This window comes from Ovis canadensis, chromosome 2 (assembly GCF_042477335.2).
Source record: "Ovis canadensis isolate MfBH-ARS-UI-01 breed Bighorn chromosome 2, ARS-UI_OviCan_v2, whole genome shotgun sequence".
Classification (NCBI taxonomy): Eukaryota; Metazoa; Chordata; class Mammalia; order Artiodactyla; family Bovidae; genus Ovis; species Ovis canadensis.
In genome coordinates this window covers 248,571,193-248,595,728 of record NC_091246.1, presented here as the reverse complement: position 1 = coordinate 248,595,728, position 24,536 = coordinate 248,571,193, and the positions used below count along the sequence as shown (strand labels likewise).

The window sequence follows — 24,536 nt, the reverse complement described above, 5'->3', positions numbered from 1 at the left end:
AATAATTGCCAAAAGAAGAGTGATGATCTTCCTGGCAAAGATGGACCGTCTGAGAGACTAGGTCACTTGCTCAAGGTCACACAGAGAGACTGGCTGATTTGTGATCTGACAGTTCAGTCTGGGACAGGCCAGCTCCTGAGCCCTTGTTTGTTCCAATGAAAGGATCCTCCCACACTCTCCCAAGCTGAGCCCAGGCCCTTGCAGGCTTGGGTGGAAGTCCAGAGTGCAGAGCTCTGACTTGTCCACAGTTGTATTCCCAGAGCCCAGCACTCAGTAAATATTTGAACATCTCCAGGTTTCTCCTCAACAATCCTTTCGTCACAGGTCTTCCTTCCTTCATGGCCAATAATCCATTTACATTCTTCATCTCTCCAGTCTAGAGAGGCCAAGGCTCAGAGAAGTAACCTTGGCTAGTGAGTGGCAGAGCCACTAAAAGGTGCTGCTAGATTCCAGGTCTGCTGATTCCTGCCTGCTTCTGTATGATTTTTATGCAAGTCTGAACCTGGCATTTAAAGCACTTCTTCAGAGTCAGTTCCCAGATCTTCATACTTGATCCTCAGATCTCGAAGAAGAGATGGTAATAATGCATGGGAATGAAGAACCCAGAGTTTGAAGCAGATAGCCCTGCTTTCAAACTTTACTAGCTGTGTGAGCCCAGGCAAGTTTTGTAAACTCTCTGAACTTGGGTTTTCTTGTCTCTTAACACTCACTTCATAAGACTGTGGGGAAATCTCATGAAATAATGCATGTAAAGCTCTTAGCACAGAGCATGGTTTATAAGGAACCCCCAAGAAATGGCAGCTGTGGTTACATCTCTGACCTTATCTCCAGTGCACAGATCCCTTTACTCCAGTCTGCACATTTCACTGGTCTTTCATGGCTCAGTTTATCTTTAAAAGTTTTATTATTATTGTGTTATGTTATTCGAATGAAAATAGACTTTACTGCCCAGGGATTAAAACCATTTGAACATATATTTTTCTATATAACGTATTATGAGGTGATCAGTGTTCACTAAAATATTAATTTTCATCATTTGCTTCAATTCATGTCCTCTTGACCAATTCTTTTTTTTTCCTTCTCATATATTGTATGACACATCTTTCAGGCAATGAAGAATTTTTTAAACACCACAGCTAAGGGCTTGAACATTCATCTGCAAGTACTTATATGCTTATTATTAATACATGCATCTATGTTCTTTGTAGTTTTTTCACAGCCATCCTCTACCACAAGTTTTTGGAAAACATTTATCATGACAACCTTCACTCACCTTCAACTCATAGGCTCTGTTTCACCTTGAAGAGTCTGGTAACTGGCCTCCAGGTGCTGCTGCCCTATCCACACAGCTGATGGTGCCCTTGGTGACTTCTTTCCCCAGCAACCACATGGGGAAAAGTTTCATGCCCTAGTTTAAATATCACCTCCTCCAGGAAGTCTTCCCTGCCTGCCTCCCCTCTCCTAGTCAGAGTGCTTCTCGCCCTTTTCTGGACCCTTTGTGTGTTCTGCCTCCACAAACAAGGCTTTGTTTCCATGCTTTGTTTATCTGTTAGGTTCTAAGCTTCCTCAAGGGACCGGGTGGTATCCCTCTCTGAATGTCCCTCAGCATCTAGAGCCTGGCTTGGCATGCAGAAGATGGATAATAAATATTGATTAAATGATTCATTCATCTTCCCAGCAAAGACTGGCAGAAGTTAATGAGATGTGAAATCAGAGGCTCGGCAAGCCCAGATTCAAGTCCCACTCTCCAACCTCCCAGCTGAGAACCCTCAGAGAGGCTTCGGCTCCACCTCTCCACGACAGTTTCCTCAACCATCAAATACTGATAATGCTTCCAGTTGGCCGCTGTCACTAGACTCCAGGGATATTATTGGCTAATGATGGTGTTGATGATTGCTAATATTTATGGAACCTACTGTGTGCTGGGCTGCAAGCACTTGGGCCTCTCTTCTGATCCTCGTGACACCCCTCTGATACAGGCACTGTTATTATCCCCATTTTACAGATGAGAGAACCTGGAAGGAATTGTGGAAGAGCAGGTTTGGGGAAGGAACAGGGCCCCAGGGCCAAGAAGGGAAATGGGGGTGGTAGGGTGGGGCTGAGATGAAAGAAGGGAGCCAACAAGGGGGCCATGAGCCAGCTCTCTGCGGCTGAGTTTCGGGCAGCTGGGGCTGCCTTTAGAGTTTCACTGCCTGGGAACTAATTCCTGCCAGAGGTGTGGGATGCCAATCTGCAGTCTGTCGCCCTGAACTTGAATTCCTGCCCCTTCTGCTCCTAGTGTACGGCTCTTAGTCAGGCTGCTGGGTCTCTCCGAGCCTCAATTTATCCATCCTTGCAATGGGTATGGCAAAAGTGACTTTTCCATTCAAGATTCAATGAGGTGTTGGATATAAGGGGTGCACAGCAGGTATTTAATATATTTTCACTGAGCTTTGTGTGAGTGAACCAGAGAGACCTTCACAAGGAACTAAACTAAAATACTTGCAGTTTTCCATTCACGCCCTATACGCTCCTGTCTCCCAGCCTTGACTTCCATGCCTCGGTATCCACAAGGCCCCTCCTGCCTGCCAGCCCCACGTGACAGATCTGACCCATCCTTCAAGGCCAGTTCAAATGGTGGAGTGGCAGGAACAGAGTCAGAATAAAACTTCCACCGACCCATGCTGTGTCTTCATCTTCATGCCCTCTCCCTAAGCGTGCTGGGCACATAGTAGGCCAGCAGTAAGTGATGACGGTGTTAAGAGTTCACGTCTCCTGAACACTTCGTCAGTGTAAAGCACCAACCAGGCACTTTATATGCATTCTTATTTTTTAATATTTATTTAGTTTTGCCTGTGCTGGGAGTTGGTGATAGACAAGGAGGCTTGGCGTGCTGCAGTCCATGGGGTCACAAAGAGTTGGACACGACTGAGCGACTGAACTGAACTGAACTGTGCTGGGTCTTCACTGCTATGTGCGGGCTTTCTCTAGTTGCCAGGAGCAGGGAGTATTTTAGGTGCGATGGTTGGTCTTCTCATAGTGGTTTCTCTTGTAGAGGAGCACCGGCTCGACACTCAGGCTTCAGTAGTTGCAGCTCCTGGCCTCTAGAGGGCGGGCTCAGTAGTTGTGGTACACGGGCGTAGTTGCCGGGCAGCCTGTGGGATCTTCGTGTGTGTCTCCTGCATTGGCAGGTGGATTCTTAGCCACTGAACCACCAGGGAAGTCCTATGTGCATTATTATATTGAAACTTCCCAACTACCCTATAACATTGTACAATGAGGGCATGTGTGCATGCCTACTAAGTCGCTTTGGTCACGTCTGACTCTGCAATCCTATGGACTGTACTCTGCCAGGCTCTTTTGTCCATGGATTCTCCAGGCAAGAATACTAGAGTGGGTTGCCATGCCCTCCTCCAGGGGATCTTCCTGACCCAGGGACTGACAGAGGCTCAGATCTGTGAGGAATTTGAGCTGGGGCTGGTTAAAGAGGAGAGTGAAAGCGTTAGTTGCTCTGCTGCTGCTAAGTCGCTTCAGTTGTATCCGACTCTGTGCAACCCCATAGATGGCAGCCCACGAGGCTCCCCCGTTCCTGGGATTCTCCAGGCAAGAACGCTGGAGTGGGTTGCCATTTCCTTCTCCAATGCATGAAAATGAAAGGTGAAAGTGAAGTCGCTCAGTCATGTCCAACTCTCTGCGACCCCGTGGACTGCAGCCCACCAGGCTCCTCCATCCATGGGATTTTCCAGGCAAGAGGACTAGAGTGGGGTGCCAGTGCCTTCTCCGGTTAGTTGCTCAGTCATGTCCAACTCTGTGATCCCATGGACTATATAGCCCACCAGGCTCCTCTGGGCAGGGAATTCTCTAGGCAAGAATACTGGAGTGGGTTGCCGTTCCCTTCTCCAGAGGATCTTCCTGACAGAGGGACTGAACCCAGGTCTCCGGCATTGCAGGCAGATTCTTTACTATCTGAGCCACAAAGGAAGCTCAGTGGTTAAAGGGGAAACCAGGATCTGAACTCAGATCTCTGTCTCCCAAGACTCTGAGCTATTATTTTGAATGAAGAACTCAATGCTAGAACCAACCCCATTGAAGCAGGGTATGTTCTGCCACTGAACCCAAGGTTCCACTGCTGCACACATTGCCGTGGGTGGGAAGAGTGTGCCCACAACTATCAATTACTTTGTAATTACAGATGTTTAGCCCCATTTTCCAGATGAGGAAACTGAGTCACAGGGGATGTTAAGAGAGGCTACACAGCTGGTAAGGGAGGCAGCCCTGTTCTAGCAAGAACCAAAAGCCCTGGAAAAGTCCCCAAAACAAAGCAAATTTTCATTTCAGCTATTGTACCTCATCCCTGGTGAATTTTCTTATAAAAAATGCCTCTGATTCCCTCTCCTCAAAGCCCTACTTATCAAAATATAATATACTTGATAGAAACTTCCCAAAGGCACAGCCCTCCTGTTCTGGGGCTCCCAGTGTGTTCAGTTCAGTTCAGTTCAGTCGCTCAGTCGTGTCCAACTCTTTGCGACCCCATGAACCGCAGCACGCCAGGCCTCCCTGTCCATCACCAACTCCCAGAGTCCACCCAAACCCATGTCCATCGAGTCGGTGATGCCATCCAACCATCTCATCCTCTGTCGTCCCCTTCTCCTCCTGCCCTCACCTTTCCCAGCATCAGGGTCTTTTCAAATGAGTCAGCTCTTCTCATCAGATAGCCAAAGTATTGGAGTTTCAGCTTCAACATCAGTCCCTCCAATGAAAAACCAGGACTGATCTCCTTTAGGATGGACTGGTTGGATCTCCTTGCAGTCCAAGAGACTCTCAAGAGTCTTCTCCAACACTACAGTTCAAAAGCATCAATTCTTTGGCTCTCAGCCTTCTTTATAGTCCAACTCTCACATCCATACATGACCGCTAGAAAAACCATAGTCTTGACTAGACAGACCTTTGTTGGCAAAGTAATGTCTCTGCTTTTTTAATAGGCTGTCTAGGTAGGTCATAAGTTTCCTTCCAAGGAGCAAGCATCTTTTAATTTCATGGCTGCAGTCATCATCTGCAGTGATTTTGGAGCCCAGAAAAATAAAGACAGCCACTGTGTCCACTGTTTCCCCATCTATCTGCCGTGAAGTGATGGGACCAGATGCCATGATTTTAGTTATCTGAATGTTGAGCTTTAAGCCAGTGTGTTATCTGTTCACAAAAATCCAGAATCAGACGGAAGGCACGTTGGAGCTGTGCAAAGGGAGGGGGACCTCTGCTCTGCCGTATTTGTACTTTTCTGTGCAGTCTTTTTCAACTATTCTAAAATAAGTGCGTATTCCTCAGCCAGTAAAGAATCCGCCTGCGATGCAGGAGACCCCGGTGTGATCCCTGGGTTGGGAAGATCCCCTGGAGAAGGGAACAGCTACCCACTACAGTATTCTGGCCTGGAGAATGCCATGGACTGTATAGTACATGGGGTTACAAAGAGTTGGACACGACTGAGCAACTCACACTTTCACACTTTGGTAACTGGAGAAAAAACGTTATTTTAAAAAAGAAGTTGTGAGGGGGCACTTTCCTGGTGATTCAGAGGTAAAGAATCTGCCTGCCAAGGAGACATGGGTTCGATCCCCTGGGTGGAGAAAATCCCCTGGAGAAAGAAATGGCAACCACTCCAGTATTCTTGCCTGAGAAATTTCAAGGAAGGAGGAGTCTGGTGAGCTACAGTCCATGGGGTTGCAAAAGAGTTGGACGTGACTTAACAACTAAAAAATGAGTCATTTTTTTAAAGAAAAGCAATAAGTTGCTGCTTCAGGGAAGCAGAGAAGTTCTATTGATAACGATAGTTTCACTGGAAAATTGTTGAAATGTGAGGTTCAGGGGTTCTCTGGACTGGCACATAGTAAATGCTATATGAGTATTTGTCAAGTAAATAAAACTCTGGGCCCTGACATTCTGTAAGCTGGGGCCTCTTGGGCATATCATGCCACTACTCAGGGCCTCAGTTTCTTCACCTGAGAAATGGGACAAATCATGGATTCCTCATCTAGTTACTATGACAGCTGAAGAAAATCCAGGATGGTACATGAATGTGTTGTGTGTGTTGGGCATAATATTACCAAAGTGAATTGAGAAGATAAAAGATTTGAATGAACAGTTCTCCAGAAAAGACATATAGAGGCCAGTAAGCATATGAAATGGTGCCCAGTATCATTAATCATTAAGTAAATGAAAATCCAAATCACAAGACTCATACCCTCTAGAATGGTTATAATCAAAAAGAATGTTAGTAACAAGTTTTGGCCAGGATATGAAGAAATTAAAACCCTCATATATTGCTGGTGGGAATGTAAATTGGTGTAGCCATGTTGGAAAACAGTTTGGCAGTTCCTCCAAAAGTTATACACAGCTACCATTATTGTTGTTCACTTGCTAAGCTGGGTCTGACTCTGCGATCCCATGGACTGCAGCACGCCAGGCTTCCCGGTCCTTCGATATCTCCCGGAGTTTTCTCACATTCATGTCCATTGAGTCAATGATGCCATCCAACCATCTCGTCCTCTACTACCCCTTGCTTTTGTCTTCAATCTTTCTCAGCATCAGGGTCTTTTCCAATGAGTTGGCTCTTCACATCAGGTAGCCAAAGTGTTGGAGCTTCAGCTTCAGCATCAGTCCTTCCAATGAATATTCAGGATAGAGTTATGATATGAACCAAGGATTCCACTCCTAGATATACATCCGTGTTCATACAAAAACATATACACGGGTGTTCACAGCAGCAGTATTCATAATGAGCAAAACATGGAGACAACCCAGATGTCCATCAGCTGATGAATGGATGCACAAATGTATATCCATCCAAAGGAATATCATTCAGCCAAAAAGAAATGAAGTACTGATATCTGCTACCACCTGCATGAGTCTTGAAAACATTATGCTAAGTGAAAGAAGCCAGACACAAAAGGTTCCATACTACATTATTATATTTAGGTAAAATGTCTAGAATAGGCAAATCTATAGGGACAGAAAACATTCCGACATGAGGATGTTAGTGCCATGCTTCTCCAGTGGAGACAGGCCATAAGAGGATGCTGTTCGTGACCCCCACACATGGGTAGGGCTTCCCAGGTGGCTCGGACGGTAAAAAGAATCTGCCTGTAATGCAGGAGACCCAGGTTTGATCCATGAGTTGGGAGATCCCCTGGAGAAGGGAACAGCAACCCTTTCCAGTATTCTTGCCTGCAGAATTCCACGGACAGTCCAGGAGGTCGCAAAGAGTCAGACATAACTGAGCGACTAACACTTTCACCTTTTTCACAGGGACAGAAAGTCGATCAGTGTTGCCGGGGGTGGGTTGGTTTCATCTTACAGATGAGGAAACTGAGGCTCAGAGAAACTGAGTTCCGCTATGCCCACCTATCTGGTGACTTTGGACTGGTGCCTTCACCTCTCAGAGCCTTTAGTTTTCTCAACTAAAAAATGGAAGTAATGATGGGCACCTGAGAGGGTGGTTGCCCACCTTCAAATTAGATCATGTCCCTTCTCTCTGGCCTTTCCAGGCGGAAGCTGGTGGGGTTAAAGGGGTAAGGCTGCCACCTAGAGGTGAACTCTGGTACCTACCAGAAGCCTGCAAAGCTATATAATACCTGTTAATCAATGAACCAACCCCTTACAGACTTGGGGAGGAGAAAAAGAATGTGAAAGATGCGGCCCACTGGGAAGCCCAGGGCTACCAGACTAGCCAAATTCTTTCCAGATGTTTCCAGGCCCTGAAGATGTTTTTCACAGATGTTCGGTCTCATTGGAGGAGGGCAATTGGATTCAGGTCCCAGCAGAGGTGCCCAGAGGAGTTTGGGGAAACACAACCTACGAGTCTTGTGATTCTCAGTTTATTCCCTCCTTTTCCCAAAGGAACTCTTTAAAACACACACCTGGTCTTGTCACTCTCTAGCTTATGATCTTGCAAATAGCTCCCCGGCATGGCCTGGCCAGCCCACCCCCTGCAAGTCCCTTAGATCTTCAGCCTCCTTCACACAACAACCTTAGGCTTTGATAAAACACCCTTCTCTTGACACTCCCTCTGACCTCCCTGCTCTCCCTGTTAGCCCACATTATTCTCTCTGCTTGGGCTTCTCCCCACCTCTCACTCCAGAAAAAAAAAAAGGTCTGCTCTGAGACACAAGTTTCTCAGATACACAAGTCACAGAGAATGCTGTGTATGCCCCCCATGCACAGGTGATCTCAAACTACACTCAATAAAATGGGTGTATTTTCCATCTACAGATGGGTGGTTAAAGGGGATGCGGTGCCTGTATACGATGGAATATTCCTCAGTCTTTAAAAAGAATGAAATAATGCCACTTGCAGCAACCTGGCTGGACTTTTTGAGATTATCCTACTAAGTGAAGTAAGTCAGACAGAGAAAGACAAATATGACTTCACTTATGCAGAATCTAAAAAAAATAGATACAGATGAACTATTTACAAAACAGACACAGACTCATCGACTTCGAGAATGAATGTATGGTTATAGTCGGGGAAGCGGGCTAACTGGGGGAGGGAGAGATTGGGAGCTTGGGACTGACATGTACACACTGGTATATAACACTTAAAACAGGTAGCCAGAGACTTGCCTGGATCTCTGGCAGTCCAGTGGTTGAGGCTCTGTGATTCTACTGCAGAGAGCATGGGTTCGATCCCTGGCCTGGGAACCAAGATCCCACATGCTCTGCAGGGAAGCCAAAAAATAAAATTTAAAAAAAGATAAAAATAAATAACCCACAAGGATCTACTGTATAGCACAAGGATTACTCCTCAATATTCTGTAATAACCTAAATGGGAAAATAATTTGAAAAAGAATGGCTACACGTGTATGTATAAGTGAATCACTTTGTTATACACCGAAACTAACACAACATTGTTAATCAACTATCCTCCAGTATAAAACTAATTTAAAAAAATGAGTGTGTTTTAACCCTTCAGCTGAATAGAATTGAAACCTGGGACAGCAATATCAAAAATCCAGATCAACTACTAACATAAAAAATAAGACTCAGAACTATTTTGAAATAAACAAGACACTCAGTCTATGGAGTCTGAGTGGTATTGGCCGCACTGTGAGTGTGAGCGGTGATAGCTTAGAGCACCCGTTTCTCAGATGCTGACTCTGACCCCTGCTCTACACTTCCTGTAGGGGATCTCAGCCTGTCATCATCTCACACTGTAATTCTGTTCTGTCCCTCCCCCCAGATTAAAGTCACTCTGTGTCTTCTTTATTGTCGCACCCCCATATTCAGCCCAGGGTTCCTTGCTGAGTAGAAGCCCGAGAACCGCTGATTGAAATGAACTCAGTGGAAGATTCTTGGAATAGTTGAGAGGCCACTCCCAGTCTCTTCCCAGAAAGGTCCTTGGCCACTGTCAGAGGCCCTGTGACTCTGCAAACCAGAGAGACTGCAGGGACCAGAATTCTCAAGTATCTCCTCCTGGCTTGTTGACAGAGTAGCATCTCTCCGCCCATGCCTCTGCCCCCATGATCAGCCCTCCCCAAAAAGGCAGATTAAAAAAAAATGATGCTAACAGTAGCAAAGCAAGTACATTCATACCTCAAATCCACTTTAGTTACCACGATAGTCCACAGAGGAAGCCACGATTAGCCCCACTGTACAGGTGAAAGAAGGGCTTCCCGGGTGGCTCAGTGGGTAAAAGAATCTGCCTGCTAATGGAGGAGGAGCAGGAGGTGCGGGCCAATCCTTGGATCGGGAAGATCCCCTGGAGGAGGGCATAGCAATCCACTCCGTTATTCTTGCCTGGAGAATCCCATGGACAAAGAAGCCTTTTGGGGTCACAAAGAGTTGGACAGGACTGCAGTGACTGAGCTCACATACACGCCCAGGTGAAAGAACTGAGGCCAGAAGCTCAACGATACTCCTGAAGGCACACAGCTTAAGACATGTCAAGTGTTCTGAAGGCTTATAAATCTTGTTTTATATAATCCTCGTAACATCGCTATGAAGAATGTATTGTTATCACTCCTGCTTTACAAATATGAATCAGACTCAGAGCTCGGGTACTTTTCTCAAGATCATCAGGCTGGTGATGCCTGGTTTTGAGCCAGGGCAGTCTGGATTCACCCTCTCAACCCCTCTGCTATCTTTGCTTCCTTCTGCATGCCATCTGAAAGCCTTGGCTTCAGCTTGTGTAAGGAGGGTAAGAACACCCACATCACAGAGTGGTTGTGAGGATTAGATCAAATGTACGTGGGCATCTGGAACACACTAGATACCAAGGAAAAAGAGGTAACAAGTTTGGCTACTCAAGTCGAAACTGACAATTGCAGCAACTGGCCACCAGGGGGAAGTCATGCGCTGAAGACCTAATACCTTCCTGGGTCCTGGTTGACTGCTGGATGGTTAAGAATTCTATAGAGACCTTTGCCCTGGGCCGCGACCCTGTGATCAGTGACATCTTGCCGATGCAGAACCTGATGGAACTTTCCTGCAGATGAAATGAGGTATAGACCTTAAACATATCCAAAGACCCTTTGCCAACACCAGTTCTGGGAGGATGTATGCTGGGGGGAGCCTAGCTGTGTCCCATTTAGGGGTGGCCGTGGTGGGGGGCAGCGATTACTAGCAATGCCTGTTCTGCTGGAGGCTGGGCTCCTGGAGCCACAGCTGCAGGGTGGAGGGCGACAGGAGGGGCTTTGGAATTGTCTCCCTACAGGTTTCCATGGTTACAGATTGATGCAGGCAGCCCACTAGGCTGGGTCCTTTATCTGTATTGTCTCCTGGGGAGACAATGGGCTCTAGGGATTGGGGCAGGGGGTGGACACTCCATGCAGATCACTGCTGCAGGAGGGTCCTCCTGGGCCCTGCTCTGTGAATCCCTTGACCCTGGGGCTGCTGGGGCTGAGAGAGCAGAGCGTAGGGGTCAGCCTTGGCAATCACTCCCTGCTTTAGGGTCCAACACACTGCTAGAGCCTTGGGAGCAGCCATCTTTGGGGCCCTGAAACAACAGCTGCAGAGGTCTCGGGGTCCTGGGCAAAAAGCACACAGTTTAGAATTGGCCCTGATTACATCATGATTACAACTCGAGAAATAACTTTTTACCTGCCTGGGTCTCAGTTTGCTCATCGGGAAAGTGGCGGGGAGCAGCGACTTCATAAAATTTCTGTGAGGCAGCATCAAGCACAAAGCCTGGTATCAACGAGCTCAAGGAGTCCCTAAGCTCCGAGGGACTCGGAGCATGCCTCAGCTCACAGGACTGGCTGTCACTCAGTCTGTGGCCTTAGCCAAGGCCCTTCCCCTCTCGGGGCCTCAGCTGCCCCATGTGTGGCTTGGGGACTTTGAAAGGTTTATAAAGGATGAGATGAGATGATAAGAAAATGCTTAGAAAAATAGAAGTCAAACCCTAACACACCACTCTGCCTTCCAGGACTTAAAGGCACTTGGAATATACAACACATGATCACAGCGGGCACGTGACATCCAGATGAGTTGAATCTTTGGTGCTGTGGCAGAAAGGGGAGGTTATTTAGGAGGCTGGACGTGGAGGGTCTCAGAATCAGGCAATTAGTCCAAGAAGATCTGCCACCCTGATCAAAAAAAGAAACAAAAGCACAGAGAGGGAATTCCCTAGTGGCCCAGTGGTTAAGACTCTGTACATTCACTGCCAAGGGTGAGGGTTCAATCCCTGGTGAGAAAATTAAGACCCTCCCCCCCTCCACAAGCCAAGGGGCATGGGCAAAAAAACAAAACAAAACAAAACAAAAAGCACAGAGAAATGAAGGGACTCAGCTCTCTGCCACCCAGTTTCATCATCTTGTTCTGTCATCACCTTCCTCTCCAAGGAAAGGGTGTGTCTAGGGGGGAGGAAAGGAAGGGGTAAGGGAAAGTTACTGTCATTTATGGGACACTTTTATATGAGGTTAAGTTGATCGTTAGCCCCATTTTATAGATAAGGAAACTAAACAGTGCTGTTCGACTAGATTGGCCAAACAACATATGAGGCCCAAGAATAAAAATAATTTGTCTGCATGATGGAAGGCAGAACTTGCTCAAGAGAAAACTAAAACAATTCCCAGCAGAGGGAATCAAAACTTTTAAGCGTCTATCACTCATCCTTCCATTAAGATGCACTCAGTCCAGAGTCTTGCACAATACAAGTGTCCAGGAAATGAAAGTTCTTATCACCATAAATGCTACTATTAAATTTATTACTACACATTCAACTCAGGAGATACAAAGGTAAATAAAACTCCCTCCTGTCTTTGAGGAATTCAGCCTACTGAAAGGGAAGGAGGGTGCAAAAAATAATCTCTTACAGTTATTGGACTTGACAGTGTACAAAGCACTTTTACATACGCCATCTCAACTGAATTCTCCAAACAACCTCATGAGGAAGGCATTTCTCCCATGTTAGAAATACGGAAACTGAGGCTCAGTGAGGTCCAATGACTTGCCCAGACATTGTAAAATATGAATAAATTAGGAAAGAAAATAATTTTAGGAGGAAAACCACCTTTATTGGATTAACAGATGTGTTTAAAAATCAATAAAGGGTATTAATTACATAAGGCACCCAGATCATAACCCTGTTTTATTAAAGAATATAAAAAGATAGCTCTTAGTGAGTTAAAAAAACCAACATGCTTTGAAGAGCTCTCATATAGGGAGCAATGACAATGTGCCAGGCACTTTTTGTTCACTTCTCTAATCCTCACAACCTTGAAAGGTCCGCCCCCTTTCACAGATGGGAAGTCAAAGCTCAGAGAGGTGGAGTGAGGTGCCCAGGGTTGCACAGCAAGGAGGGGAGAGAACCAGGACTGAGACCTGGGCTCTGATACTCAGGTTAAGAGCTGGAGTCAGGGCTTCCTCCCAGGTCAGTTTTTTTTTAATTTTTGTGTTAATTACTTCTATTTATTTATTGGAATATAAGCTTTACAATGTTGTGTTAATTCCTGCTGTACAACAAAGTGAATCAGTCATGTGCATACATATATCCCCTGCTTCTTAAGCTTCCCTCCCACCCCCCCTCCATCCCGTCCACCTGGGTCATCACAGAGCCCCGAGCTGAGCTTCCTGAGCCTTATAGCAGCTTTTGTCCTGACTGACAGGAAGAGTCAAGACTTGGGCTTACGGTGGAAAAAGCCTGGTGCTCCCCAGAAAGACAGCACTGAATTGATCTGCTGCCAGCGAAGGCTGTCATATCCTAGGTGGTCTGGCCCCACCTGACTTCTCGGCTTTTTATTGTTTTTAATTTTTGTTGACGTAGTTGACTTACGATGTTTCGTTCCTTACTGCTCTACAGCAAAGTGGTTCAGTTATACATATATATGCGTTCTTTTTTTATATTCTTTTCTACTATGGTTTATCATGCAGGCGTGCTAAGCCACTTCCATCGTGTCCAACTCTGTGACCCCGGGCACTGCAGCTCACCAGGTTCCTCTGTCCATGGGATTCTCCAAGCAAGAATACTGGAGTAGGTTGCCATGCCCTTCTCCAGGGCCAGGTTAGTTTTGCAAAGGAATTCTCCTGCTGAGAGGTCACAGAGCCACCAATCTCCCTTCACAGAGGACAGCGAGTAGGAGCATGCAGGCCGCTCTTCAATGCAAGAGGGCTTGCTTCAGCTCATCATGAGTGTGTGTGTTCATGCACACGTGTCTGCACACGCACAAGTGTGGCTCTGTGTGAAGTTTGTTAGGCACTAGATCTTACAAAAGCATATGATAAAAATCTGTACATCTTCTTGAAATGCCAATCTTTTAAAAATTGAGATATTAAGATTTTGCATAAAACAGATGGCTATAGAATGTATGAGAACACAAGCTCCACAGAGTGCGCTGAGATAATGAACGGCAGGTAGCATTTGGGGGTTCCTATTACGTGCCAAGCATTAGACCGAGCGGACGATGTGGCAACTGATTTAATCCTCACACCTGGGAATTCCCTGGCAGTTCAGGGATTAGGACTCAGTGATTTCACTGCTGGGGGCCTGGGTTCGACCCCAGGCTGGGGAACTAAGATTCCACAAGCTTCATGGTGTGTCCAAAAAAGAAAAGTTAAAAAAAAAAAATTTCCCAGCTGTCTGTAGTAGGGACTTTCATTATCCCCATTTTATAGGTGCAGACACTGAAGATGCAAGAACTGAAGTTGTTTGTCCAAGATCACACCGTTACTGGGGGACGGTGGACACACACAGCATATGAGAAGCCAAATACTGTTTGTTCAATTGGAAGTTTACAGAAAGATTCACAATGAAGGTGATGATAAAGACGCAGGTAGCTCCCGCTCCACTTCATCCTGATAAAATGATAGGGACTGCCAACTTCAAGCAGTTCATCTGTGCCGGGTACTCTGTTGTCTTACTTAGTTCCTGAAACAGCTCTACGAAAGAGGTACTACTGGGAGCTTTAGAAGAAAAACTGAGGCTGAGAGAGGTGGTGTCCTTTAGCTGATCACACAGCTAAGAAGTGGCAGAGACAGGCCTGTCTGATCACAAAGCTCCTGCTCTCCTGATTTCACTATGTTTGGCCTCCAGGTTCTCTGGCCTCTGAGTCACGTCCATCCTACCCCAACCCCGACCCCTGTTCTCTTCTACAGAGGGATGCGCTCACCAGTGAGCTGGTTCTGTATCAGGCAGAGCCTGGGTTCAAAGTTCTGACTTTCCACAGCTGAAAACACCTTTGTCATGAAATGATTACAAATCCCCGTAATGAGAGAGTAGTAGCTGGGCAAAGGGAGAAGGCAATGACAACCCACTCCTGTATTCTTGAATGGAAAATCCCATGATGGAGGAGCCTGGTGGGCTGCAGTCCATGGGGTTGCACAGAGTCAGACACGACTGAAGCGACTTAGCAGCAGCAGCAGCAGCTGGGCAAAGGGTGAGAGCATGAAGATCTGGTTTTTAATCCCTGGGTCTGTGAGGGAGTCTTTTCACATGACACCGGGTGCATCACTTATGCCCTCTGGGACTCAGCCTCTCCATCTGTGAAATAGGATTATTTCTAACTCCAACTGTAACTTCCTGAGTGCCTCCATGTGGGAGCGGGCCTCTCGGTGCTCTATCTTTGCTGCTGCTAAGTCACTTCAGTCGTGTCCAACTCTGTGTGACCCCTTAGACGGCAGCCCACCAGGCTCCCCCGTCCCTGGGATTCTCCAGGCAAGAACACTGGAGTGGGTTGCCATTGCCTTCTCCAATGCATGAAAGTGAAAAGTGAAAGTGAAGTCGCTCAGTCGTGTCCGACTCTTAGCGACCCCATGGACTGCAGCCTATCAGGCTCCCCCGTCCATGGGATTTTCCAGGCCAGGGTGCTGGAGTGGGGTGCCATTGCTCTATCTTTAGGTCCTCACTAAATCCTCAGCAGGACTCTGCGGTGGCTCCAGGCTGGTTTTCTGAGGTTCAGAGAGGTTAAGGAGCTTGTCCATGATGGCGCAGCCTGGGAGTGGCGAGGCTGAATTGCAGCCCTGCCCTTTTAAGTCCTTGCACTATTCCTCAAGGCAGCAAGCGTCCTGTTGATCACATACTCCTGCGTGTGTGTGTGAAAGGCCTCTGAAGAGCACGCCTGCTGGACAGGCAGTGCTGAGATGCCGTGGATGGGTTATGCCAAGAACACTGCCACCTGGAAAGATGAGGGAGGGATTATGTGAGCAGTCTGACAATCATGCCCAACAAGCTCTGTGGCTGGGGTCACCCTGGGCCCACCAAGTGCCAGGCGCCTTACATGTCATCTGCTTTAATCGTCACAGCAAACACGTGAGGCTCTGAGAGGGTAAATAACCTACCTCTAATGGCTGGAGAAGAGATAGGCTACCCACTCCAGTATTCTGGCCTCTCCTTGTGGCTCAGCTGGTAAAGAATCCGCCTGCAATGCGGGAGACCTGGGTTCGATCCCGAGGTTGGGAAGACCCCCCCCTGGAGAAGGGAACAGCTACCTACTCCAGTATTCTGGCTTGGAGAATTCCATGTTCTGTATAGTCCAAGGGGTTGCAAAGAGTAGGACACAGCTGAGCAACTTTCACTTTTCACTTTTCTGATGGCATAGCTGATACATGACAAAGCTAGGATTTCCATCAGTATCTGATTCCCAAACTCACAGCAAGTACAGGAGGGCTGTGGGGGTTGAGTGAGGCCAATTCTGTATGACCACTGGTTAGCAGGAAGTTTTAGAAGAGCTGCATTGGCTAAATGGTAAAGAATCCACCTGGCAAAGTAGGAGACATGGGTTCGATCCCTTGGTCGGGAAGATCCCCTGGAGAAGGAAACGGTAACCCACTCCAGTATTCTTGCTTGGGAAATTCTATAGACCAGAGGAGCCTGGAGGGCAACAAGACAGGATGTGGAAGCTGTGTTGGAGACTTGGGCTCTGATGCTTACTTCAAGGTGATCTTTGGCAGGTCCCTTAATATCTCTGAGCCTCACAGGGGTGAAATGGAGGCAGCCTCCTAGGATCCTACAACCACATAGACTAAAATCCTGTGTACCAGGAAATGGCCTCTTTGAACATTTTCTTGCTGCTGTCTTTGAATATTAAGTTCAACCTGCCCAGGGAAATGTGATTGACGGGATGTGGGACCAACATTTAGGCTCCTCAAGGCCCCGCCCCCCCCCCCCCCCCACCCATGAATCCTGGATGGAAGCTGAGACCATCCCTTCATACACCTGGACCCACTGCAGGGGCCCTGGTGGTGAAAAGACATGTGTGGTGGTTCTGGGGGGGGCTGTCTTGATGGTCCCTAAATCTCTGATTCTACCCACAAAACCTAGAGTGGCCTAGTACCCAGTATCTAGAAATCACTTTTTTTTTTTTTAATGTTAAAAATGGAAACAATACCTGGTTCAGGAAGAACCTGGATCAGTGAGTGGGCAGGTTATTCTGGTGAGTCTGCCTTAGGAACCCTTCACTACCACACAACACACACTTTTAGCCCCAAACCGACCAACTGCCAGCTGGCCAGCGACCACTTCGACTTAGGGTAATGAGTTCCATATGTTTCCATAAGAACCCAGCTAAGCTTTTCCCCAGCAGTTTTTAAAAAGTGTTCTCTCCTCTCCCCAGCTTCATCCGGCCACCCTTGTTTCATTCGCTCCTAATGAGGGCGCCAGGGACGGGGCTGGGTGGCAACGACAAGGGCGCAATGCTTCAGGGAATCACTGGCTCCCCACTTCACAGTCCAGATCCTCAGGTGGGTGCAGTCCACTCGCCCCTGGCAGTCCCTCTATGAGAGCCGGCTGAGTCCAGAAGCCTCTCAGGGCCTCAGCTGCCCCATCTCTAAAGTGGGAATAACAATCCTTGCTCAGGGTAGGCAGAGGATCACAAAAAGTGCCCTAGCTAGAAAAGTAAAAGGCATGGGTTTCTGTCTTTTTTTTTGGCCGTGGGATCTTAGTTCCCCCACTAGGGATTGAACCCAGGCCAGGGCAGTGAAAGTGCTGAGTCCTAACCACAGAACCACTAGGCAGTTCCCTTGAGTCCTGTCTTGACCACGAACTTGCTGGGTGTCCCTGAGCAAGCTTCTTCCCTTCTTGGGCCACACGTGTGACCTCTAAGAACCCTTCCATCCCCAACAGCTTTTAGGTTTGTGAAAAAAAGGCAGAAGGTACAGGGAATATCAAGGTACCTGTTCCCCATGGGTGACAAGTGTGGGGGGGGGGTCCCTCAGAAGCCTAAGGCCTCCTTGCCATGGCCAGTCTGACCAGGGGTCTGCCCCAGCCAGGGTTTTTTGCCTCCAGCATCTGGCACAAGGTAGGAGCAGAGAGGTGTGGACGGCAGGGAGTGTCCCAGATGGAAGGCCAGCTCCACAGTCTGAGTAATGCCAGGGGGAGGCTATGACCAGCCCCCAGCTGTGGAGGGATAGGAATCTGAGTCCAGAGAGCTACAGCGCCACCCCGCCCCATTGCGCTTATCTGGTTTGTCAAAGGCAACCACCAAATTCTAGTCTCTGGGTGACCTAGTACCCTGATCCACACTGTTCACTGACCCTACCCAAGACTGACTCACTGACTTTGGCCACTGATGCTACTACACTCTGTCTATTAAACCAGGCCGTAGACTGACCACTGGCAACTTCCACCCACACTATCTCCAAACCTTGCCACGGACTGGCTAAAACCCCAATTCTGGCCACACTCTGACCCCTCACTCCACTTTCAGACTGACCCTTGATTTCGGTCACAAAGTGATCCCCTGACGCTGCCACTGACTGACCCTTAACAGGAGAAATAACCAGAGAACAATTAACTGCTAAACTCGGAGTGAAGCCGGACATCAGAGATAGAAGAGTCGGGCGGAGTAGCGAGGCAGATCGGGCGGAGGGCGGAATCTTCCCGGAGGACCCCGGTGGGCCGGGAGCCTGCACTCGGAAGGTCGGAGAGGCCTCGTGCGGGGCACGGCGCAGGCGCTCGAGGAATGCAAGTTGCCTGAAAAGAATGAAGGAAGGAAGGAACGGGATGCGATCCAGGGCAGCCGCCCGGCCCGGGCAAAACTGCCGAGGCAGGAAGCGGGGTGGGGGCGCGTCGAGGCCGCCGCGGTCCGAGCGCAGCTGGGGGCAGCGAGAGAGCAGTAGGGTCAGCAGCTCGGCTGGGTGGGGGTGGCCCCGAGGTTGGGGGGGGTGGCCCGGGCCCCCCGCCCCTCAAAGCCAGGAGGCTGGGAACCGGGAGGCCGCGCTGCTGGCAGAGCGGCAGGGGCGCCGCGAGGCTCCGGATGGGCTGGGAGCCCCGCCCGCAGGCTGCGGAGGGAGCCGGAGCCAGAGCGGAGCCAGAGCTCAGACATCCGGGCGCCAGCGAACACCTGCGACCGGCCCCCAGGGCCCGCGGGGGGGGGGAGCGCGGGTCGCCGGGCCGGGGGCGGGGCAGGGGCGGGGTTATCTTGGCCCCGCCCAGCCGGGCTCCGGGCCACGTGGGCCGAGGCCCCGCCCCTGCCCCGGCCTCCAGAAGCCTTGGCGGGAAGCGGAGCGCCAGAGGCAGTTCTGCAAGAGCGACGCGAGGATTTAGAATGTAGTCCCGGGAGTGGAGACGAGTGCCAGCCAGCCGTGAGAGATGATGAGGTCGAAAGACAGCCACCGACGGTTGTCCGGCACATCCACAGCTAAGGAGAGCTGTCACTGGCCTTCTCGGACAGGGCACCGTCTCTGGTTTGTCACACGCATGAATTTGAATCCTTGCTTTGTCACTTAGGAGCTGTGTGGCCCCGGGCAAGTTACTTCGTCTATTCTGAACTTGTTTTTTTTTTTTTTTTAAAAAAACAAAACAAAGTAAAAATCCCTTCCCAAAGTCCGTTTTTCAGAGCTGATGCAATAGTGAGTGAACTGTTAAGACTCAGTTAATGGTGAATCTTATATTTTCAGGGAGGCTGGTAGATGCTTTATGCATCTTTAATCCGAAGCACAGAACTGCAAAGGAGGCACCATCATCCTCTTTTCACAAATGAGAGGGAGACCTGGGGTGGGCCTAGGTCTTTCATTTAGCAAGCACCTACTGGGGACCAAATATGTGCCAGGGGAAGGGAATGGAGAGGGAAAAAATTGAACCGTGGACTTAGGAGCTAGGTGGTGCTGGATGCTGCTTTGCTGTGGCCCTTCCTTGCTATGTGGCCCTTCCTTGCTATGTGACCTGGGTCAAGTTATTCAGCCTCTCTGAATTTGTGTCTTCTGTAAAATGGGAATAATGATGCGTTGCTGGGTGGTGGTGAGGATTAGAAAAATGTTAAGATGAAATAGAGCCTGGCACCTGGTAGGCATTTGGTAGGTGTTTGTGACACAAGACGACTCTCCTCTCTCAGAGTTTTCTGACCTAGGGCCAAATTGCTTTCACTCTCTAATGACTAATGAATTGGTGTGCTGGTTTCAGCTTTTGTCCCCGCCACCTGAACAGCTCAGTCTCCGAGGACCTTACAGGCAATTTCCTTGGAATTAGCTTAATAATACCTTGTAGGTGTGTGATGCATTTCAAAGAACTTTCCCACCATTATCTTCTGTCCTGGGAGGCAGCAATGCAAGAAGCACCAGCTGCTGCACAAGGGAGGAGAGAGGCTTGGAGAGGTGAGGTGGCTGGCTCAAGGTCACATGGCAGATAAGCCATCCAGCACTTCCTAGCCTTTCAGTCCTGCAACTTCTGAGCAGGAAGCGGCATGCTGTGGTAGAAAGGGCACAGGGCATTGAGTTCAGTGCCTGGCTTTGCTGCAATTAATGGTTTATTGTGGGGCCAGGTGCCTCAGAACTGTATCAAGATCAGCAGTCTCACACAGGTGTGGACACTGAGGCTCAGTAGCAGCAGCCCCTAGCTTGCAGTCAAACAGCTAGTATGCTGTTTGCACCTTTGTGTGGCTGACTTACTTCAGAGCCAGCACAGGACACCTAATGTAGACCCAGCCTGGGTCTTGTACTTACTGGGTTTGAAGCAAAAGTTCCTCCCATGGGGACTGAGGGTTCTCCCCCGGGGCATTGGAAGTTTGCTTGGCCATGCGTGCATCCTCAGTCGCTCAGTCGTGTCCATCTCTTTGTGACCCCATGGACTGTAGGCGGCCAGACTCTTCTGTCCATGGAATTCCCCAAGCAAGAATATTGGAGTGGGTTGCCATTTCTTTCTCGAGGGAATCTTCCTGACACAGGGATTGAATCTGTGTCTCCTGTATTGGCAGGCAGATTCTTTACTTCTGAGCCATCTGGGAAGCCCTATTGCTTTGGTAAAATTGTGTGTGCGTGTGGATTTTCTGAAGAGTATTCATACCTTCCACCAGATCATTGGAAGAGACAGGAAACAGGTTAAGAACACTGGTCCATCAGGAGAGTGGTTCACAAAGACAAAGTTTGCCTCCCCATCACATGCCCCTGTTCACCCTGGCAAATTCACCAGGGTTAAGGCATGTAAGGTGAGTGATGATGTGACCTGTTTGTTATGAAATACCGAAGTACCTAATGCCAGGTGCCGACACATGAATGAGATCATATCATAAACAGGAATCTAGTAAGACCAGGCGCCTGGTGGAACCTGCCTGGGGAACTGCCAGATCGAGGTGGAGGGGAAGCAGAGGAAGATGGCATGGTTTGGGAGTCTTGCCCTCTGCCTGACTCTCAGCCTGGCCCCATGGAGTAGCCAGTCTCAGATCCTGCTCCTTTCCACTACAGTCACGGTGACTGTTGTTCAGTCACCAAGTTGTGTCCGACTGTTTGTGACCCCGTGGACTATAACACCAGGCTTCTCTGTCCATGGTCACTGTAGTTAAGTTTAAAATCCCATTTCTGCCTCTCGAGGGACTGTGTGAACCTGGCTCCAACTCACTATCCACTGAGCCTCAATTTCTCCATTTCTGAAATAGGGCTAAAGATACTTACAGAGACTCCCATTGGAGATGTTATTGGAAGGATATACCAGAAATGAGGGGTGTGGTGCCCTCTTCCTCAAACTCCCAGTCTAGGCTCAGTCTTCAACTAACTGGTGGTAGAATAATCCGTTCCCCTATTTCCCAACCAGCACCAAAGTCCTTCTGATTAGAGTGGTTGATCAGATTTGAGGGATTTGTCCTATTTTCCCCAACTTTGGAAGCCCAAGAGGAAATAAACCAGAGAACTTGAGGCAGGAAATAAACCAACCCCAGTGATCCATTTATTCATCTCTGAAATGGGTCTATCAGCAACATCCCTGCCTAACAGGTGAGGGTCCTGTTTCACATCCCCTGCTAGAGAAACATCATTAATGGAATTAAAGAGGACAGCCATCTGCTAGTTAGCAACATAGCTCTCAAACTACCAAAGAACTGGGACTCAGGAGAGCAGATGTCTATCCTAGGCCCCCAACTTGCTGGGTGAGCTTGTTCCAGTCACTTTCTCTTTCCAGTCTTCCCTCACTTGTAAAGTGAGACAGCACAAGGCTCTTCTCTGCACCCAATGCGTGTGGGGCTCCACCATGAGCCTCTTCTACTTCCCCCTCTTACCCAGTCTTAGCTAGGCATTCTCCTGTCTCCCTTTTAAGGGAACAAGCAAGTTTACTTTTCCTAAGCTCCAAGAAAGGTATGAATTTATTCTCCCTAAATCCAGCTTTGTGAGAAACAGTGCTAGCACTTAAGGAATCAAATTATAAACAAAAGTGTTTAAAAACCGTTTATTATGCAAAATGTTAACTTTTATAAAAAGTTTAATATACATCGCATGGTTACAGAAAGTCACCTTCCTGCAAAAAAGGTACAAAAGCTAAATACTCTATTATAGAGTTCATAATCAGGGCAACAGAGTCTTTCTCCAAGGAGACCAGAAAACCAGCTCTACCGCTGCCTTGGCCAAGGCAGAATTTGGAGAACAGCCAGCCCCCACCCCCAACCCCGTACACCTCCACACACTGAAAGACAGTCTTTAAAACTTGGAAGTGGCGTGAGGGCTAGGGGAGGTTGCCCAGCTGGTGCCCAGAGCTAGCGCTGGCTCTTTAGGCCACCCATGTTCACAGTCCTTCGCTCCTGGGCGCAGGTCCAGCCTCGAGGCAGGGGTTTGGGGAAGTCAAGTGGGCAGGGCAAGGTTGAGGCCCATCCATGCCCTCGGGCTTCCGGCCGAAGAGGGTCCCAGGGTCCCGGACGGGCGCCAGCACCTGCGTTCTGGGCGGGGGAGGAAAGAAGACCAGGGAGCCGTCAGTTTCCGCCGAGCGCGCCGAAGCGGGGGCCGTCCGCAGACTGGCCGGCGCCAGGGAGGAAACTTGGTCTCTACCTCCAGCTGATAACTCCTCGCCCCACACTGCCCCCACCCAGTTGGCGCCGAAGGACCACAGGCGGAGCTTGCACCACCCCTCCCTCTTGGAAGTGACACTAGTTGGGAGGGGGGCTGAGGAAAACGCGGCTCCTTTTACGACTCCAAGCCACAAACTATTTTATCTAGTCGGACCTGCGTCTATAGTTTCGCACCTTTGTCCAGTGGGGGAAGACGGTAACAACGTGCACTTAAGATTGAAACGAACTCTGGATCGGAATTGGTTCCGTCATTCATTTGCTGTGACCACGGGCAAGTCACTTGCGCCTCTCTGGCCTGAATTTCCCTAAACCGAGGGGGCCGCGGTAATCCTTTAAAAGGCCTACCAACTCCAAGATCTGCCGTTTAAGCACCAGCCGTCCCCCTTCCCGGCCCCCGGGAGAAGGCTTTGATACTCACCTGGAGGCGCCAGGACGGGCCAGGTCAGTGGCAGAAGCTCCTTTGGTCGTTGGAGATGACAAGTTCCGGAGCGAGCTCGGCTGTCTGAGAGAAGGAAAACGGGGGAAGAGTTTACGCACGGAGTTTGGAAGGTCCAGGGGTCCCCGTAGCATCCCAGCCCTGGAGCTCAGCCCCGCCCCGGCTCCCGAGCACTCCCGCGCGCACCTGGATGGGAAGATGCGGGCCGTCTGGGGGCCCAGGGGCCGGCTCGGCCAGGACCACCTGCAGGTCGAGGATGTAGTCGATGACGCGCTGCAGGATTTCCACCTGGCTAAGCTGAGTGCCTCGCGGGACTCCGGGTACCAGTTCCCTCAGCCGCGAGTAGCAGTGGTTCATGTCGTCAAGCAGGCTCAGCGGCTCCTCGGCGGCCGGGCTCTTGCCACGGCCCCGCGCGATGGCCAGGCTGCGTTCCGACAGGCAGCACACCGCCTCGTAGCAGCCGCGAACCGGGCTGAGCGCCTTCATACTGAGCAATGAGGTTGGGAAGTGCTGGAAGGAAGGAGAAAGCCAGAGACCCTCTAGAGCAGCCTGCAACGCGCGCACGTTCGCCGAAGTCTGCATTTATAGAGTTGGCCTGGAGGACACGCCCCTTTATGCAAAACAGCCCACGTTGGCCCCGCCTCCGTCGACCCTGGACGTTCACAACCCGGGTAAATTGCAAACAGGCTTCCTCTGGCCGGTGTGACGCCGAATACCGCGGAGCCGCGGATTCAAAGAATGAGGAAGCGCTGATACTGGGGAGAGGCGGGCCTCTTTGCCAGCAAGGATTTAAAAAAATCACTTAAAACCATTAACTTTTAAGAATTTGCCTTTTCCTGGCAGCGCCCTATATCTTTGAGCTCCCCTGCCCGCTTGCCAGTCCACCTACAGCCCAATACTGGTTCGAACCCGTAGTCCTCCAAGGTCATAAATCCCTGAACAGCAAAGCTTTTTTTTTTTTTTTTTAAGCAAAAGATTTTTCAAGGGAAACTTGTAAGGAATTAGTGCCGCCTTGTTCCCCAATTTGCTGTTCGTCTGACCTCCAGACTCACTGGCGTCAGGAATTATCTTGTGACCAGAGGGGGAAAAAATTAATTGCGGTGAGGCTGAGGTTACAATGAAGAAAACAGATTTGGGCTAGGCGCTGAGATTGCAGAAGGAGGAGGGCAAGGGGGTTTGAGCAAAGAACACTGAGCAACAAGGAGAAAGAAAGAAAAAAAAAGCTTGAATTGTGCTTTTTGCTTGGGGAAGGGAAAAAGCTCCCACCCTCTGGCCCCATGCATTCCATAAGGAGCCAAATATATGCCCAGTTATGTTTTGGAAGTGAGTTTGATTAGAATTTTGGACAGGGTTTTGAATATGGGATACAGATGGGCTGATTTCTAGATAACCTTTTTAGGAGCTCCCTTTGGGTCAGTTAATCTTTTTTTTAA

At 49.1% G+C, this 24,536-nt stretch overlaps 1 protein-coding gene across 1 annotated transcript; it reads right to left on the bottom strand.

Annotated features, from left to right (window-relative positions):
• Window positions 1-22,040: 22,040 nt before the first annotated feature.
• On the bottom strand, window positions 22,041-24,319 carry ID3 (inhibitor of DNA binding 3). Its single transcript, XM_069575028.1, has 3 exons — window positions 23,290-24,319; window positions 23,086-23,169; window positions 22,041-22,538 (listed from the first exon to the last, which is right to left on the bottom strand). The coding sequence occupies exons 1-2, from the start codon at window positions 23,683-23,685 to the stop codon at window positions 23,110-23,112; spliced, it is 456 nt and encodes a 151-aa protein (XP_069431129.1). The 5' UTR covers window positions 23,686-24,319; the 3' UTR covers window positions 22,041-22,538; window positions 23,086-23,109.
• Window positions 24,320-24,536: the final 217 nt, after the last annotated feature.

Coding starts and splice junctions, on each gene's coding strand:
- ID3 (XM_069575028.1), bottom strand. CDS start 23,685: ATGCAGACTTCGGCGAACGTGCGCGCGTTGCAGGCTGCTCTAGAGGGT. Junction 23,170..23,289: donor GCCCGCATCTTCCCATCCAG/GTGCGCGCGGGA, acceptor TCCTTCTCTCAG/ACAGCCGAGCTCGCTCCGGA.